This window comes from Seriola dumerili, unplaced genomic scaffold (assembly GCF_002260705.1).
Source record: "Seriola dumerili isolate Sdu_G_001 unplaced genomic scaffold, Sdu_1.0 BDQW01000322.1, whole genome shotgun sequence".
Taxonomy (NCBI): domain Eukaryota; kingdom Metazoa; phylum Chordata; class Actinopteri; order Carangiformes; family Carangidae; genus Seriola; species Seriola dumerili.
The window spans coordinates 2,209,881-2,224,613 of NW_019174577.1; the positions used below are offsets into that span (position 1 = coordinate 2,209,881).

The 14,733-nt window shown below is 38.5% G+C and overlaps 3 protein-coding genes and 1 long non-coding RNA gene across 8 annotated transcripts; 3 read left to right on the plus strand and 1 right to left on the minus strand.

Moving 5' to 3' along the window:
- The first annotated feature begins 44 nt into the window (after positions 1-44).
- Positions 45-2,700, plus strand: LOC111232100 (chemokine XC receptor 1-like). Of its 3 annotated transcripts, none has more exons than XM_022759459.1 (2): positions 45-349; positions 1,216-2,700. In XM_022759459.1, exon 2 carries the CDS (start codon positions 1,233-1,235, stop codon positions 2,244-2,246), a length of 1,014 nt encoding a protein of 337 aa, XP_022615180.1. In that variant the 5' UTR covers positions 45-349; positions 1,216-1,232; the 3' UTR covers positions 2,247-2,700. The 3 variants fall into 3 exon arrangements, with proteins under 3 accessions (XP_022615180.1, XP_022615178.1, XP_022615179.1); XM_022759457.1 differs by lacking the exon at positions 45-349 and adding an exon at positions 860-989; XM_022759458.1 differs by lacking the exon at positions 45-349 and adding an exon at positions 862-920.
- A 1,080-nt stretch (positions 2,701-3,780) lies between these two features.
- Positions 3,781-4,827, plus strand: LOC111232102. The gene is made up of 3 exons (XR_002665531.1): positions 3,781-3,984; positions 4,334-4,529; positions 4,690-4,827. It is a non-coding gene; the product is annotated as an uncharacterized LOC111232102 (long non-coding RNA).
- A 628-nt stretch (positions 4,828-5,455) lies between these two features.
- LOC111232101 lies at positions 5,456-8,767 on the plus strand. Its single transcript, XM_022759460.1, has 9 exons — positions 5,456-5,835; positions 5,939-5,989; positions 6,094-6,150; positions 6,721-6,804; positions 6,939-7,030; positions 7,124-7,182; positions 7,936-8,109; positions 8,219-8,253; positions 8,401-8,767. The coding sequence occupies exons 2-9, from the start codon at positions 5,987-5,989 to the stop codon at positions 8,506-8,508; spliced, it is 612 nt and encodes a 203-aa protein (XP_022615181.1). The 5' UTR covers positions 5,456-5,835; positions 5,939-5,986; the 3' UTR covers positions 8,509-8,767.
- Positions 8,768-10,121: 1,354 nt separating this feature from the next.
- Positions 10,122-14,731, minus strand: LOC111232097 (torsin-1A-interacting protein 2-like). Of its 3 annotated transcripts, none has more exons than XM_022759452.1 (8): positions 14,564-14,729; positions 12,925-13,047; positions 12,640-12,816; positions 12,338-12,442; positions 12,109-12,246; positions 11,872-11,988; positions 11,721-11,777; positions 10,122-11,643 (listed from the first exon to the last, which is right to left on the minus strand). In XM_022759452.1, the coding sequence occupies exons 1-8, from the start codon at positions 14,634-14,636 to the stop codon at positions 10,859-10,861; spliced, it is 1,575 nt and encodes a 524-aa protein (XP_022615173.1). In that variant the 5' UTR covers positions 14,637-14,729; the 3' UTR covers positions 10,122-10,858. The 3 variants fall into 3 exon arrangements, with proteins under 3 accessions (XP_022615173.1, XP_022615174.1, XP_022615175.1); XM_022759453.1 differs by lacking the exon at positions 14,564-14,729 and adding an exon at positions 13,284-13,773; XM_022759454.1 differs by lacking the exon at positions 12,925-13,047 and having other exon boundaries at positions 14,564-14,731.
- Between the last annotated feature and the right edge of the window lie 2 nt (positions 14,732-14,733).

Genomic DNA, 14,733 nt, shown 5'->3' on the forward strand with positions numbered 1-14,733 from the left:
ATGACATACTTAAATGCGTGTCCCACTTTGCTGTGGTGCGTTTGTTCAATTCACAGCTAATCATAGATATTTCAGATATAACTGGAGAGATTGGTATACATGACCTTGTTGAGATCTTGATACAAATCTTTAAAACATAATCAATGTATGACAACTTGATCCATGTGCACCATACTAAAAGTTTATACTGGCTTTTATGATAACTAAAGCCTATGTGCGGCCTATACAGTATATTGTGATAGGCTACCTAGCAACAAAATAGCATGGAGGACATTACCATGGACATTTTACACAGAAAGATCAGTTTATTGTGTAAAGTAGTACTCTGCATCTGAAAGCAGTGTTTTTGGTAGGTCTGGCAGAGCTATGTCAAGTCTGTCAAAACACTTGAAATCTTATGTTATTGCTTGCGTTATTGCACATATAGGATCCAGAGCTTATGGAGCTTTTTGTTTTTTGTTGTTTGTTTTTTTCAAATCTGTTTCTCACAAGTGCCTGAATATTGCAAAAGTGTAAAACTAAGCTCCTATAGTAGCTCAAGTGTCATTTCTTAAGTCTCATATGTTACAGTGTCAGTCAAACTACAAAAACACATTTTCTTTTCCTTACCTCTATAGCAATATCTAGTCATGCATATGATTTTGGTTTTACTTGCCCATATTTTGAGACATCTGATCCTGGGATTTCTATCAAAACATATTCTATACAGGTGAATCTTTAAGACCTTGCTTTTTATGATTAGATAATTGGCAAATCTATTTTTGAATAGATGTGTAGCGTAAGCAGAGCTGAGGACATAGTCTGGTGAAACCAGAACTAGGAACAGAAATTAGATTATTAAAGCTACCCCTTTCTGAGTTCTCTTGTGAGAAGAGGGAAAGCATCACATCCAACAACATATCAGTCCCATCGAACAGGAGGTAGTTCTTTTTTTTTTTCTTTACAATACTATTTTGTGCTCACAAAAGGAATTCCAGTGTAACATGTTGGTAGGTGCATCCTCCATATCTGTACTTTATATACAGTCTATAATGTGTACACTCATTTACATTTACTCATTTGACAGATGCTTTTATCCAAAGGGACTTACAAAAGAAGGAAATCACTAAAGCTACAACACTCAGTCACTCAGTCACTGTAAAGCTGAAAGTAATCATGTGTAAGGCAAAAATAACCTGCACTAATGCATGCACTAATCCTGTATTTGTTTTCTAGATCCGAGTTCAACAGCAATGAATGACAGTTTAAATAACAGCACATATGATTACGACTATGAAGATGAAGTCTGTGAAAAAGGCTCGGTGGTCAAATTTGGATCCATCGCCATTCCTGTTTTCTTCTCTGTTGTGATAACACTGAGCCTCACAGGGAACATCCTCGTCCTTGTAATCCTGGCTCTGTACGAAAACCTGAAGTCTTTCACCAACATTTTCATCCTCAACCTGGCCATCTCTGACCTCGTCTTCACCACCGGTCTCCCTTTCTGGGCCATTTACTACATCTGGGGATGGGTGTTTTCAGAGATTCTCTGCAAAATTGTAACTTTCGTCTTCTTCACTGGGTTTTACAGCAGCATCCTCTTTTTGACCATCATGACCATCTACAGGTATCTGGCCGTTGTCCACCCTCTCTCTGACCTAAGCACACCAAAATTCAGCACTGGCGTTTTTCTGTCTTTCCTAATGTGGATAATCAGTATTGGAGCAGCCTTGCCCTCTTTGCTCTACAGCTCTCTCGTCAGGATCCCCCACAAGGGTAAACACTCTATGGGCTGTGAATGCCAAACCATCATGTGGGAAATCATAGCTGTCTCCCAACAGAATATTTTCTTCATGGTTGCTTTTGTGGTGGTGGGTTTCTGCTACATCCAAATACTGGGAAAAATCACAAAAACAAGATCCCACACAAAGAACAGAGCAGTTAAGTTAGTCTTCTGTATCGTGGCTGTGTTCTTCATCGGCTGGGTGCCATACAATGTGGTCATCTTTCTGAAGACTTTGGCTGACAATTTGGTGCCACCATTTGATAACTGTGAGTTGAGCATCCAGATTGATTATGCGTTCTATGTGTGCCGACTCATTGCTTTCTCCCACTGCTGCCTGAACCCTGTCTTTTATGTGTTTGTTGGTGTGAAGTTTAGAAGTCATTTGAAATCAATGCTGCACCAAATGTTCAGTAAGTCAAATCCAGTCGAGGAACAGCAGGCTAGAGTGCAGAACTTCATCTCACACGGATCAATGTACTAGTTGCTGTTCAATTATATCATTTTTCTTGAATTTGCTTGTGCATCACTGATTTTAAAAATGCATTCAGTGTGTATTTGGTAGGATCCACTTGGCTCATATGTTGCAGTTTGCATGCTGCACTCAAAATTCAAATGTGACTTTTGCTGTTTACTGTTGGATGTGTGTCGCTGTGTTAAACCTTTTTCATAACATGTAGCTTGTATAGGATGAAGTTAATTACTGGCAGTTTTAAAGGAGGTCATGTTTTTAATGAGCATGTGAAAATAGGAATTTGTTGCTGTGGAAGTGGCGCTACTATAGTAAATATCGTCACAGTGCCAATGATGCTTAATTATAAATATAAATGAGTTCTTACTTATTGCTTATCATGATTTTTTTCCTATAAATTTTCTGACTGTTTCATTACATACAATAGCTAAACATGTTTTTTTTTACATATATTGTCATTAATTGCAAGGACTTTGTTAAAAATGTTGTTTGTTAATGTTTTTTTTGTTTTCATATGGTCAATTCTGAAAAACTGCATTTCTTCGTTCCTTTGTGCAATTAAAATCAACTGACAATGATTTTTTAAACTGACCACATGGTTCTTCTTTTTCATTATGCGCCTCGTCCAAATGGTTGAGATATGACTATAAACAGCTAAATCTGCATTTCCAACAATCTGCATAGATGATCAGAGTGATCATTATTATGCTCATATGTGGCTTTGCTGATTCATCATTAACAGTGTTAGCACTGAAAGCATTCATAATACTGTCAACAATTATACATTGGAATAACTTTACATTTTGCTGCGGCCCTATACTCAGCCAAATAAAGACTGATGATGCTTTAAACGTGTTATACTGCAAAATACAACTAAAATCTACTAAAATACCAAATTATATGTAAATGAAGCATGAAGTCCTTATAGATTGATTTTGAATTGACTTTGATTTGAGTTATTCATCAGGGACCTATTTTGAGTTGAATTTATGTTGTGTGCAGTGTTATCAGCAGTATTAGAATTCCTACAAAGGTTGTGGGCTTATCTCAACATGATCAAATCTATTTATCTATAACTCTGGGTGTTGTGTGTTTGCGTAGTTGTGATTTGTCTGCATCACATTTGCCTGGCACAATGACAATATATTTATTTAGCTGACTACAGAGCAATGACACTTTCTGTGCTATAATTGTAAAACCCCAAAGCCCCTCTTATAACAGTATCATCTGCTTCTTGATTCGGACGTAGGCAAACACACACACACACACACACACACACACACACACACACACACACACAACATACACACACACACTTTCCAAACAACAATAATCAATAAAGACATTTCCTGTCATGAAATCTCTTTTGAGAAAGACTGGAGCAAATAAGGAAACTGTATGCTGTTGGGAAACAAACTATGAGACTAATCTGAGATATACAGTAGGTCTGATCAGATATAAAGTGAAGCTGCATTTTGTTAATCATTTCACTTGCGCATGTAGGTAGGTTCAGCCCTTTCTGACTTCCTCATTCGGTCCGCTGAGTTGTTCCCTAGCACACATTGCATACCTTACTGTCCTGGAAGGAGGAGTCCTGTCTACAGAGACGTTCACAAGATTTCAGTTTTTCTTGAAGGGACTTTAGCAGAAATTCTCCCTTGTTTTCACTGAGAGTCCATAGTTGTAGTTCAACATCTTAAGTGATCGTTTCATGGTACTAGATGTTGTAAACAAATTTCTTTCTTTCAAGGTAAGAGAATAATTGTTACTATCATTATATATTTAATATTTGCCACTGAAGTCTTAAAAAGCTATAATTCCAAGTTTGAATTTGAATGAAACTGTCATGGAAATGTCAAAGAGATCTCCAAAAATCCTTGCTATTTACTTTTATGTCTAATTTGGTTTAAATTACTTCTATTATAAAAAATAAATAATCATACACACATTTTTGATTGATACCAAGAGTAAGTTTATGTGGTGACTGTGGTTATCACTGTGACAGTGTTTCAAGCTAAGTTTATTCATCTTCAGTGACTATATGTTGATGACATTTAGTTTATGGCATTTACCAATAGTATTGCACCCTTGTTTTCCAGATGTGGATGTGGATCTTGATTGGTCTTTGCTTCATCTCAAAGGTGCAAGGGTTTGCAAACCGTCCCTTCCCACAGTCGTGTCATTCAATGTTACCTGAGCACAGGGACAGAACAAATAATCTTGTTAATCCCCAGAGCTCTGAACTACCCTTTGAGGTCCATTACGAACTTGGGAATGATGGAGAGCCTATTACAGGTACAGGACTGTCAATCCCCTTTTCCTGGATGATTGTTTATCACTATAAATCTTTGCTGCAGTGGTCATTTACTTTTTTAGCATTATAGCAAGGTTATCATTATCTCTGTCTTCATTTTCGTCCACCATCACACTGATGAATCTTCAAACCATTTTTCAGTTTTTCTTAGAAGCAACAACACCACTAAATTCCGGGGATTTTTGTTGGAGGCTCGAAAGACAGGCAATCTTGAGCGTTCTGTTGGAAAATTTATCATACTTGATTCTTCTACGACTCAATTCCAGTCATGCAATGGATTACTAGTGAGTAACCATCCCGTTCAATCATTATTAGAGGTAGTAAAAGCAATGAATTGATTTAAGTCAATATTCATACTTTCAATTGCTATATCAAAAAACAAATTTAAATGAACTTGAAGTGTGGATTCATAGTCAAAGCCTTATTACGCTGTCTTATGGATGTGACGGGTTACTTATGTGACTGTCCTCAGGACTCGGTTGTTCGTCAGGACAACAAACTAAAAAAGACTTCGGTGCGAGTTAACTGGACAGCAGAGGGCGCAAAGCTAGACATCACTTTCAGGTAACTTTTAAAGTATTTTGTACACTTAAACTTTCCTGTAAAACCTAAGAACCAAACTCAGCTGCTCCAGTTTCACTTTATATTACAATGAGGAGCAAAAGGATTTACATTAACATCTGTTCCTGTCTGATACGTTTCAGAGCCACATTTGTTGAGTCTTTCTGGAAATTCTGGAGACCAGTGGATGCGCAGGTCATTTTACCTACTCAGCCAAGTACTTCTGCAAGTACTACTACAAGTACTACAAAGCCCACTACTACAAGTACTACAAAGCCAAGTACTACTACAAGTACTACAAAGCCTAGTACTACAAGTACTACAGAGCCAAGTACAACAAGTACTACAGAGCCAAGTACTACAACAAGTACTACAAAGCCTAGTACTACAACTACTACAGCGCCAAGTACTAAAAGTACTACAGAGCCAAGTACTACAAAGCCAGGCACTACAGCAAGTTCAACAGAGCCAAGTACTACTGCAAGTACTACAAAGCCCAGTACTTCAAGTACAATAAAACCAGGTACTGCAGAAAGTACTACAAAGCCCAGTACTATAGGTACTACAAAACCAAGTACTGCAGCAAGTACTACAAAGCCCAGTACTATAGGAACTACAAAACCAAGTACTGCAGCAAGTACTACAAAGCCCAGTACTTCAAATACTACAAAACCAAGTACTACAGCACCAGGACCTGGGCCAATTCCAAGAATAATACTTCAAAAGGCAAGTATGAGCAGTTTATCTCCTATTACAAGTATTACAGCAAGTGCAATAGACAAGATTCTGACCTAAAAGAAATAATCGTGTCTCTTTCTTTTATCTTTAGGCCATTCCTATTCTGACAAGTGTCAGCTGTTCTTTTAAACAAGTGGAAATGGTATTGTATTTATAAACTTTTGTAGTATGGTGAGACTCTGTTGTCAAAAAAATCTATCTATACATGAAGAAGATAAATTGCTCTCTCACCCTGTCTCTTGTCAGGAACTGTCAAACATTGTCACCATCTTCAACGGCCACCTTCAATCTCCTGAAAGTAAGGTAAGGGTTTTGGGGCTGTTGTTGTCATAGTTACTGGTACTAGATGTCCTCATCTTGCACCGCCTTGCGTAAATTGAATTGCAGAGATGCTGAAATGGACGCTGAGAGAGGCTGAAACCACCACTAACAATAAAAACTACAACTGTATAGATAATTACAGAATTTAATTACAGTGCATGACTTTTGCAGAAAAAAAAATGCCTACCAGAAGTAGTATAGAAAAGGGGGGTTTGATTTGAAGATATTTATTGGTAAATGTTTTCTAGTTAGTGGTGCTCATTTAAATGTTTTGTTCATTTTCTGTTTTGCATTTTGTATGCATATTTTTCTTAAGATTTTTTTTATGTCTTTTTGTCAATGTAACTTATTTTTGTTAAATATAAAAGCCCATCTAGGGAAAAGCATTGCATTGCAAAGCAGCATCGTCTGTAATGCTATACGGCATTTGTAGGCTCAGTCAGTAGCCTGTGCTTATTTACAGTATCTGAATCTTTAATAACAAACACTAGATTCAAACTAATTATTCAGGTTCATTGAAATAATTTAAAGTGCATGTTATTTTTTTTTTAGGGGTTCAAGATAATGTGCTGTGTGCTTTGTGCAGCAGTTGAAATATTGGCTGTGAATCTAGTATATATGGGGGATTCCCATGATGTGAGTAATAATCAGCAGTTTGCAACACTTCTTTTTATCTATATTGAAATTTCTGAATTGCTCTAAGGTTATTTTCAATGTGTGTGTGTGTGTGTGTGTGTGTGTGTATGTCTCCTCTGTGTGTGTATGTTTAGGTCATTCTTGCAGCTCTTCTGTTTGTGGTTATAGTGATTAATTTCATAGATCTAGTAATCGTTTCTCTGCCATTTGGACCCACTCATGAATTGTAAGTTCAACACCTCTTCTTCTGCCTGAATATTTGACTTGACCTTTACATCAACACTTTGTGCACTACTGTTTTTCTTTTGCTCTGTTCCAGAAAGGACAGCTGTGACCTTGCTGCCAAAGTGTGTTTTGTCATTCATGAGATTTTTGCAAGTAAGGAAATTCAAAATTCTAAACTTTGGTGCATGCATTCTGGTCTGTGAGAAGACTTCTTGTTTAATGTATTGAAAGCAATAGTGTGACATTTTGGGAAATGCACTAATCTGCATTCTTGTTGGGAGTTGGATGAGAAGACTGAAAGCAGTTTCATGTGTATCAGGTAAATAACTGGAGAAGCATTTGATTTGATTAGCTTAGAGCAAAAACTGGAAATAGGGGGAAACAACTAGCCTGACTCTGTCCGACGGTAACAAAAGCTGCCTACTAGCACCTTTAAAACTCACTAATTAACGCTCTTTCTTATTTGTTACTGTTTCAGGCCAAGCAATGTTCACAGATAAACTCCTGTAAAACTGCAACTTGACATATTTACACTTCAAGTTTTGTACCAATCGTACAAATGAGATAAGAGATGTTGATTGGTGAGCATAAGAGTTTCACAATAGGCAGACCTTTGAACAGAGCCAGGCTGGTTGCTTCCCCATTTCCCCCATCTTTGTGTTAATGCTAAGCTAACCAACTGCTGTCTGTCACTGTATATTTACCAGACAAATATGAGAGTGGTATACACCTTCTTATCTAACTCTTAAAGAACGCTTTAAGCACATTTACCAACCTATCGTACTATTGCTTTTAAACATCAGAGAGAGAGGCTAACACAATGTCACAGCTCACACCATCTCTTCAGAGAGTTGCCGTTGCCTGTTTATTTCTCTGATTTCATTTCCAAATCTGTTTTACACACAGTTGCCATCGTCATTATTGGTGTTTTGAAGATAGACAAATGCAGGCACAACATGAGAGAGTCTTGGCTTCTGAAAGTGACGGTCGCTTACGCCGTGTGGGTTTTTCTGTTTGCAATCATCTGGGTTTTCTTATCCAGAACTCTCAAACATACAAGACTGAAGAGAGTCAAAACAGGTGAATGACTTAGTAATATAGCTCTGTTTGAATATAATATTATGTATTAAATACTGTATGGATTCTTATGAAGAACAAAATGATATTGTTTACTTTTTTCCTGTTACAGAGAGTTCAAACAGTGGCGAGGAAGGGAAGCGAATGGTGAGAGCCTGTTCACATTATGGCAATACAACACGTTTTGATTTGAACATTTTGTATTATCATGACAACTATCTTCACCAGAAGAAATCCAAGAATACAGTAAAAATGGCCACATCTGTTTTTCACCATTGTATCTGTGAATTTCAGCTCAGCACAGAAGTGACTGTCATTGCTGTTTCAATCATCGTCATCGCTGGAACCATATCTTTCACTGTGGCTGTCATTGTTGGAATATCTGGGTGTCGGGAAGAGTAGGCTTGTGCACCCAGATTCATGGAGATGTGCTGGTACTTTGCGTGTGTTTCACAGTTGTTTTTCTGTTTGATACATTTCATTTCTATTTTGTCATGCTTTTATCAAGTTATTCATTAATATAAATTCAATTTGTTTACAAATTGTAGCTTTTGTGATGGTAATAAAAATGTACATTTGAAACTGTATTTCCCTGACGCCTTGTGAGCTGTAAATACTGCACATGTTGGTTTCCAAATCAAAATAAAGATAAAGTCACCAAAAATACAACATATTAAACAGTCTGACATCGTTTGTTTGTTTTTCATTTTCCAGGGAAGTTCTGCTGTGAACCACATGAGTGCATGATGTCACCAAACTTAAATTCATTGTTGCTGTTATCTTTAATTTCTTATCTTCCTTCTTTAAATTCCGCACGATGAGGCCCTGAATTTTATCTTTTATCTTTACAACAACTTCATCATGTCACAGCTATTTATTGTGGACTGCAATATGATACACTATATGAACAAGTTTGTTTTTTTAGTGTTGCTCTCAAGTCACTGAAAAGTATCCTCCAAGGTTTTAATACAAGGACTGACCATATATGAGCTCTAAACAATAAGGTCTCGGAGCACAGTCTTGGAGAGCAGAAGGTGGAGGCCACAAAGATTTTCCAAACATTTGGGATACTTGCATATCTGCACAGTTAAACCAATATTTTTGTGCTAAAAGTTCAAAGTATTTTAGTATATTTTAGTTTTCTATGTAAACAAGTATATATATACTGTAACTTTAAAAATAATTTGGCCCTAAATCTTTATACACTCATGTTGCATACTGCATACTTGTTAATCATTCTTTGGTTTTATGATTCTTTTGAAATGGCTAACGCTCAGACTGATGACTCACCCCACCATTAAACCTCTGCCAAAGCTGAGGAATTGATTGAACCTGCTGTAACTTCCTTGTTTTTTACACTCATTGACATTCATTAACTGCTTCATAATAATAATCCAGTTGCAGCTCCACCTTGACTATCACTTTAACATTGCTGATCAACAATAGCACAAAAGTTGGCTTTATTACACATACAAAAGTCCAGGTGCTCTCCCATTGTATATTGTAAAGTCCTTTTTCACAAGTGGAGGACTTCCTCTTTTTGCTCTACCTCTGTTCCAGAAACTAAACAGACATACAGAGACTAAGAACAACTCTTCTGGGTATGAAAATAATCTTTATTGAAAATATTCAGGTATTCATATGAACAACACAAATTCATTTCAGAATAACAACAACATAAGAGGAATGAGTGATATCACAAAAGAACACTTTATAAATCAAATCTTTCAGTAAGAAAGCTTGTCCGAGTCCTGACATTGTTGTCAAGATACAGTATCAAATGACTGAAGTGTTTCTGTGCTTTTCATCTTCTCCATACTCGGTTTAAAGGCACATTGTGTGATAAGATTTAGTAAAAACATTTGTAAAAACTCAAATCACGTCATGAGAACCCGCGTGTTTTTATGTTGACAGCAATCTAAGTACGTTTCAGTGGTGAGAAGAATGAACCTGTTCATATCCAATATATATATATATATATATATACACACACAGATATCAAAATATATTCCAGTCTTGGAAAAAGACATTTTATCACAAATATACACATTCACAAAAAAACAAAGAATATAAAATATTTATCTTATTAAAAGCCAGTACTATTGATAAGATGGCTGGTTAATGAAAAGTCAAACATTTTTAGTGCAAAATCAAATCACAAAATAATGAAATGCAAATGGGGATGTTACACAGAAGTATAAAGCAAGCGAACAGTGGTCTCTGAGATTTGGTACAAAACAAGAAACAGGAAAAGGAAAAATTTCTTTAATTAGCTCCAAAGAAGGACCCAGTGTAATCCAAGCTCATCATTCAGCAGAAACTCTTTTTTTGGAGACTGGAAATGTCCATTAAAAAGCAGCTGAACACAGTGCTCTCTATTTCGTATATGTCGTTTTGTTAAATCTGCATGAGAATATGCATCGAATACCCTTCTTTGAAAGTGGAATGATGGTGCAACACCATTGTTACTGTTCCTAATGCAAAGCCTGTACATGTTCACACATTTAAAAACTGTGCCAAACATTTTGAGCAGTTAAATTGAATCAGACATTGGACTGCAGTTTGAGAATCATCTGTGACAGAGATAAATTAATATAACTTTCAAACATTTGAAATCAAGTCTATATGTGAAACATCACAGCACACACGTTATTTTCATATTACTTCACTGTTTCATAGCTCCTGCACATTACCAAGAAGGATCAGGCTGGTCCAAAGTGGCATCCTAATTCTGGGATGCCAGCTTGGTTCATCAGCATCCTTTCTGCTCTACTTCCTGCTCAGACACCACAGGCAAGATAAGGTGAGAGATTCGGCTCCACAGTCCACCGTACTTGTCAGTGTCCATCTCATTGAAGGAGGTTTGGCTGCTGGAGCCCACTAGCCTCTCCTTAACATAGTCTTGCACCATCTCCTCCACATCCTTCAGACACCTGTCACTGCTGATCTCATCTTGCGGCAGTAGCACAGTAAACAACAAGAACACCCGCTTGTATGCAGCGCTCTCATGGTCACAGTAGCGATAAAAAATGAGGGTAGAGCCTGGAGGCAGCTCCTCGAGGTGATGAATGACTGCCACAGGTTTATTACCTTCAAAGGCGGCTTTCAGCTGGCTGTCAATGTCCAGCTTAACGTCATCGCTGTCCTGGCCGGCTTTGCTGGCTCCATTGATGTCGAGGACGGAGGCATTGAGGGCAGACGAGAAGGAGGAGGCCAGGCCCTGAGCCAGGCAGCGCAGCGTCTTGTTAGCCTTGCTGCCAGCAGTGAAGATCAGACTCACTGGCTCTGTGGGCTGGGCTGTTTTGAGGTGCCTCTCCAGGTGTATCTTGCTTCTCTTCCACAACTCAGTCCGCTGACTGGGGAACTGAGCCTCAAGAAGAGAAAACTGATCTGCAAATGTTTCTGGCTTCACAGCCCTGAGTAAATGCCCCCCAGGATCTGTGATCCTTTGGAGCGCAGGGATTTTCTTGTATACCAGCAAGGTAGCAGAACTGAGCAGCACCAGGAGGAGCAAACACCATAAGTTCCACATGAATCCTGAAAGGACACAATTCAAATGTAGGACAAGTATCTTTGGGTGTAAAGACAATGTAGTTAAATTGACTGTAGCTTACCACTACAAGAATATCCAGAGCTTGTCTTGATTTTGGCAGTTTTCTTCATCCCTTTATCTACAAGAGAAAATCTCATTAACTCAATGTCAAAAATGTCAAAGCTACATTACATGTTTCTCGAGACTGTAAAATTCAGTCGAAAGTGCAATACCTTGTTTCTTTTGCTGAACAATTTCCTTTTTAATGTTATTCAAATATTGTTGCTTTGTGACAGCTTTCTCTGAGGCTGGATACATGCTTCCGGTATGGTACTTAACTCTGGGTTTATCTAAATATGAGGAAGAGGAAGAATTTATCAATGTAGAAAAAATATGGTGCAAACCAATTTAACAGGTGTTTAATGCAATTTTCTTGCTAAAATCTGTCTGAATAATAATGTCTATAGTACCAGCACTCTTGGCTTTGTCCTCCATCTTCTTCCTGTACTCCTCCATGCTGGTAATTGGAGCATGATGTCTGTTTGCCAGTGGTTTGCTTTGAATGGCAGACTTGGTGGGGGTTGCAGGTTCTTTGGTTGATAGTTTTACTGAAAACAAAGAGACTATATTAGGACAACTGTATTATCCTCTCTCAATGTAATCATTCCCATGCACAATCAACCATCAGCATTCTCCTACCCGTCTTGGTTTTTATCCATTCTGCATCTTCATTTACAGCATGACCAGATCTGCAGCGTTCACGGAGCACTACACGAGGGAACAAATTCACATCTCCACTGGCACCTGATTCAAACAGAGGGAAAACCTATAAATAAAACCTCTGAACTGCTTGTGATTAGATCTGACCAGGGACCTGCTGCTCAGGGCTTAGAACAGCCATATAGTATACACCCTAACTATTCGACCATTGTGTCACCCCAAATATCTCATTTCTAACATTTCATCAAGAAATGATTAAAGCAGTAATGTATAACCTTAACCTTGGAATATTTTGTGTCGATGAGTGACATGAGAGGAATCCTGCCTCTGCATATCCATTTCCTGCTCTTCATTGTCATCCTCATCTTCAGCTGATTCCTGGACATCCATCTCGATCTCATCACCACTGCCGCCCACTGCTTCTCCAGTCTCCAGCCGGCTCTTCTTGCTCGGTGACTCTGTGAAGTAGGAAATAAAAGTCACAGTTGTTCACACTGGTCTGAACATAGTAGACTAAGTGTTAACTGTTACAATTAGAACAAATGCTGTTAACTGAAGCATCCCACCATCATCCTCCGATCCATTTTCCTTATCTTTGGAACCGTTAACAGCTGCAACAGGAGCTTGGTTTTCTAAGTGCCTTTTGGTCCTCTTCAGAGGGATCCTGGGGGTCGGCTCAAAACTCAGTGCTAATGACGGAATAGGAAGAAATTAGTGTAATGTGTGAGTGTTCTCAAGCATTGTAGGCTAAACATGTCAAAGATCTCCAAGCGTTCCAAGTCTACAGCGATTAAGCCAGCCACAGCAGGTTGGTCAAAGCAGAAAATCAAAGGGTTTCGTTATAAAACTTTGTGTGAGGTAAAGTCAGCTAGCCCCGAGGGATAAGGCTAAGTTAACCAACTGTCATCAAGGTCCATTTGCTCACCTTTAAAGGCTGACTGCCTGGTCGACCGTGTCAAGGGTCCAGAAACCTTACTATTAGAATCCATTTGTGATTACAACTCGACCGAGCGATACTGGTTGGACATTTGTAGCGAGGCGTGCACTGAGTATGGACAGGCGTGCCAGATGAAACCCCGCTTCGAGGCTTGTACCAGTTTGCAGGAAAACACGTGACCTACACGTCACCGGTTTGTTTTGAGTGCTTGGTGCCGGATAAAAGCATCCGAAACTACCGGCACTTCATGGGTCCTTGTAGGGGATAGCTTCGCTCCCGCCTCGTCAATGTAGCAGGATTTGTACAAGAGTTTAGCGGAGTATTCATTATTATTGTTGTTGTTGTGAGAAGTAGAAGTAGCAGTAGTTCGAAGAAGTGAGGATCCACTAAAACTCTGACATAAACAAAAACTTGTGTAGACTCGAATAGCCAAACCTATCTCCACAGCACTGTGTCAGCGCTGGGCTCAAGCCACCGCAAAAGGAAGCTCTGATATTAAATAAAAATAATTCCAACACAAATGTCATCCTTATAAATATGTTTAATGTTTAACGACTCAATGACATAATGGAATCACTGTGTTCATAAAAGGTATAGCAGGGCTATATTGTTTTTTATACTAAAAGGCTCGTAAATGATTTGGCTGCCTGATATCAACTTCAGCAGTAGATGTCGCTGGTGAATGCGGTTTAATGACGATACGAATAATGAGCATGTTGGAGACCCAGACGACTGGAACCCTCTCTGCTTCAAAATGCCTTAATTGGCCATCACTAACGAGCAACTACAAAAACATGAGTTATATAACACCACGGGCATTTCCTGTTATTGTTAAGGGAGATATTATGTGACCGTACACCGTCGATGTCCGGAAATAATCTCAATAGAAACAAGGGCACGACTGAACGTTCCGCCCAAGTGTTGGTTCCTCTGTCTATACTACATATGAACCCAGAAAAGTAACTAAATCAGTTAACCCACCAGCTAACAAGCTAACCAACAGCTCACATATTATCCATGCTACTAGTTCGGCTCAATACTCAGTACTACAGAAGGAATGGGAAGACATGAGAAATGAAAGTGTCCTGAAACGCTAAATAGTTTAAATAAAATGCAAAATAACTTCAAGTCTACGCCTATAAACTTAGCTAACGTTAGTCACAGCAGAAAAATCGAGGAATTTTGATATTAAACTTTGTGTGAGGTAAAGTCAGCTAGCTCCGGCTAAGGCTAAGTCAACTAACTGTCATTACGACCCATTTGCTCACCTTTAACGGTTGACTGCCTTGTCGATCGTCTCAAGGGGCGAGACATCTCATTTTCAGAAGCCTTGGAATCCATTTTATGATCACACCTCGACCAGGCAACACCAAAAACATCAGTTAAATAATTCGTCGACAATAGGTATTTCCTTTGATTGTTAAGGGGGACATTTTGT

Bases quoted from the DNA above. Each gene is read 5' to 3' on its own strand.
- LOC111232097 (XM_022759452.1), bottom strand. From the start codon at position 14,636: ATGGATTCCAAGGCTTCTGAAAATGAGATGTCTCGCCCCTTGAGACGA. The intron at 12,817-12,924 runs GTGGGATGCTTC...CCTACTTCACAG, and splicing joins AAATGGATCGGAGGATGATG to AGTCACCGAGCAAGAAGAGC. The intron at 11,778-11,871 runs GTATTGCACTTT...TTTCTCTTGTAG, and splicing joins TGTTCAGCAAAAGAAACAAG to ATAAAGGGATGAAGAAAACT.
- LOC111232100 (XM_022759459.1), top strand. From the start codon at position 1,233: ATGAATGACAGTTTAAATAACAGCACATATGATTACGACTATGAAGAT.
- LOC111232101 (XM_022759460.1), top strand. The intron at 7,031-7,123 runs GTAAGTTCAACA...GCTCTGTTCCAG, and splicing joins TTTGGACCCACTCATGAATT to AAAGGACAGCTGTGACCTTG. The intron at 8,254-8,400 runs GTGAGAGCCTGT...TGTGAATTTCAG, and splicing joins GCGAGGAAGGGAAGCGAATG to CTCAGCACAGAAGTGACTGT.